The 2743-nt window shown below is 66.0% G+C and overlaps 1 protein-coding gene across 1 annotated transcript; it reads left to right on the top strand.

Moving 5' to 3' along the window:
• Positions 1-2536, top strand: BET1L (Bet1 golgi vesicular membrane trafficking protein like). Its single transcript, XM_059397494.1, has 4 exons — positions 1-137; positions 1059-1150; positions 1432-1488; positions 1634-2536. Exons 1-4 carry the CDS (start codon positions 119-121, stop codon positions 1799-1801), a joined length of 336 nt encoding a protein of 111 aa, XP_059253477.1. The 5' UTR covers positions 1-118; the 3' UTR covers positions 1802-2536.
• The last annotated feature ends 207 nt before the right edge of the window (positions 2537-2743 follow it).

Genomic DNA, 2743 nt, shown 5'->3' with positions numbered 1-2743 from the left:
GACCGGACGTGGGCCGGACGCCGGCAGGAAGCGGCGGGGTCGCAGGGTCCTGCCCGGGACTGAGCCACGTCCGCGGGGGCCGTGGCGGCGCGGCTGACGCGGGCCGGGGCCGGGCGCGATGGCGGACTGGGCTCGTGGTGAGCGCGGGGAGCCAGCCGGATGGCGGCGCGGCCGCCCGTCCACGGGCGCCGGCAGCTGGCGCTGGGAGAGGGGCCTTGGCGTCCCGAGAGCCCCTGTTCTCACCCGGGGAGCGGGCCGCCGATGCCCGTGTCGCCGGGCCGGGGGGACTGCGCGGCTGGGCGAGCGCGGAGCGGTTCGTAGGGCGTCAGCGTCCCTTTCTGTGCGGCGCGCCCGCGGCGACTCGTGGGGCTGGGCCGCGGTGGGGTCCGGGCCGCCGGGGAGGTGGTTCTGACCCCCTGAGGGTCAGGAATTGGGACTCCCCGGGCCTCGCACGAGTCCCGTGTCGGGTCTCCGCACGCGCCGTGCTCCGGGTGCCACGTAGGATGTGGGGTGCAGAGGCGCGCCGACCTCAGCGGACCTCAGCCGGTTCTTGGGTGTCGCGGAGCTCTCCTCCCGGTTGTTCCCCTTCGGTCGCTCGTCGGCTGCTCCGGACCCGGCGCTCAGGTCGTCCCTGCAGGGCCCCTTCTGCGGCGTCCCCGGGGCCAGAGTTCGTCGTTTTTCGGAGGGCGGGTCCCCTGTATCCTGGGGCCGTCTGTGGACGGAGCGGACAGGTTCTGTCTCAGTCTCCGAAAGTGCTGGTGGGCCTGAAGCCTTTGGGGCACCTGCCCGTCGCGGCTTGGCCGTGTTCACAGGCGGTCTGCTCACACGGCAGGTGCCCGCTGCTCACACGAGCCTGTCCGCTCAGGTCCCTGCGCCCGACCCTGGCTGAGGGTTGGACCTGCGTGACAGCGGGGGGGGGGGGGCGGGCCCCTGAGACTTCCAGCTTGTCGGATCGAGCTGGAGTGAGCGCCCTGGGGCCAGGAAGGGCTGATGGGCAGGGGTCCAGGGCGCGGCTCACAGGTAGACGTCCCCCCCACTCAGACTGTCCCTTCCCACAGCTCAGAGTCCCGCTGCTGTGGAGGAGATTCTAGACCGGGAGAATAAGCGGATGGCCGACAGCTTGGCGTCCAAGGTCACCAGGCTCAAATCGGTCAGTGGTGGTGCTGCCTCATCTCCACCTGGCAGGCACTCTGGAGTGGGGACCAGAGGGAGGGTCCAGGCTGGGAAGGGTTTCAGGTAGCTCCCATCTTCCTTGTCTGCTCCGCGGCAGCTCTCATCAGTGAGGTCCAGGGGACAGCTGGATCTCCTGAGCTCTGCTGGGGCACTGTGCCTGGCAGAGTTGTTGGCAGGGTCTGCTGGTCTCCGGGGGGGTCAGGTGCCATCCGGTGTGCCTTCTCTGACCTGACTTTGCCCCCTCTGTGTCCTGACCAGCTGGCCCTGGACATCGATAGGGATGCGGAAGACCAGAACCGGTACCTGGACAGCATGGTAAGGGTCTGCAGCGTGCGTGGGCATCGCGGCCAGCTCTGCCCCATGCTGCCTGCTGTGCCGGCCCCTGGTGTTGCTTGTGGCACCTGCGTGGCCGTCGTGGAGGTGCTGTCCCTGTGTGACCTTGCTGGGATTCCTCCCTCAGGACTCGGATTTCTCAAGCATGACAGGGCTGCTCACGGGGAGCGTGAAGCGCTTTTCCACAATGGCGAGGTCTGGGCGAGACAACCGGAAGCTTCTGTGTGGTGTGGCCGCGGGCCTCATCGTGGCCTTCTTCATCTTCTCCTATCTCCTGTCAAGGGCAAGGACTTGAGCCACGAGGAGCTGACTTCTGTGGGTGCCTGGGGCAACCAGGGCCTTCCCCTGCCTGGTGTCCTAGGCTCCAGAGGACCCACCTACAAAATACTCCTTTGAAATGATGATCGGGACTTGGGAATTTTCTTCCTGTGTGGCCGGACTTCCCGGCTGCCTCTGACCGAGCGAGCTCATCCTGGCTGGCCCCGTGGCCGTAAGTCTCTCTCTTGCGGAAACCAACGCCCACCCACCTGTGCTGCTGTGGGTGTGAGAGGGCAGAGCCTGTGGGAATCGAGGACACAGCTACCTGTGGCCAGCAGCCCTTCCCTTATCCCTTGGGGCTTTGACTTCTTGGGGCCCTGCCCCATCCACATCTCTGGGTAAGGCCATGTCTGATGCCTGAGGTGCCAACACAGGGAGGGGGGTTTGGCGGTGAAGTTGGAGCACCATTGCCTCAGCTCAGAGATGGCAACTACTGTTGGGGGCTGGACGTGGCAGCTCAGCTGGGCTGCTGGGCCAGGGCAGGTCAGCCTCGGGGGAGGACAGGGTGTTGTGGATGTAGAAGTGGACTGCAGCCTGGACTGGAGGCACTGGGCTCTGACTCTTCTGGATCTCACAGTCTTGTATCCGTGGGCACAAAGTTCCGTTTTCTCAGCATCCACTGTCTGGCCGACACCAAAGATGGATTTCCGGGAGACCAGACATCTAGAAGCAGTTCCCTCTGGCATCTTGGAGTCAGGCAGGGTGTGTGTTGGGGGCAGGCGTTCTCTGACTGGAGGCTTCCCTACAAGGGCTCTCTCCGTAGGATCTGCGGGTCCCTTTGAGGGTCAGCGGGCAGCTTCCCCTCCACCACGTGAGGCCCTTCGACAGTGAGCATCCCTTACTGAGGCAACTCTTAGTCCCTCCACCCAGCCTCTGCAGACTGCTCTCCAGGCGTGCCTCCCCCGGGCCCTCCCTGCCC

The sequence above is a fragment of the Mustela nigripes genome, chromosome 1 (assembly GCF_022355385.1).
Source record: "Mustela nigripes isolate SB6536 chromosome 1, MUSNIG.SB6536, whole genome shotgun sequence".
Classification (NCBI taxonomy): Eukaryota; Metazoa; Chordata; class Mammalia; order Carnivora; family Mustelidae; genus Mustela; species Mustela nigripes.
This window is presented reverse-complemented; position numbering and strand designations above follow the sequence as displayed.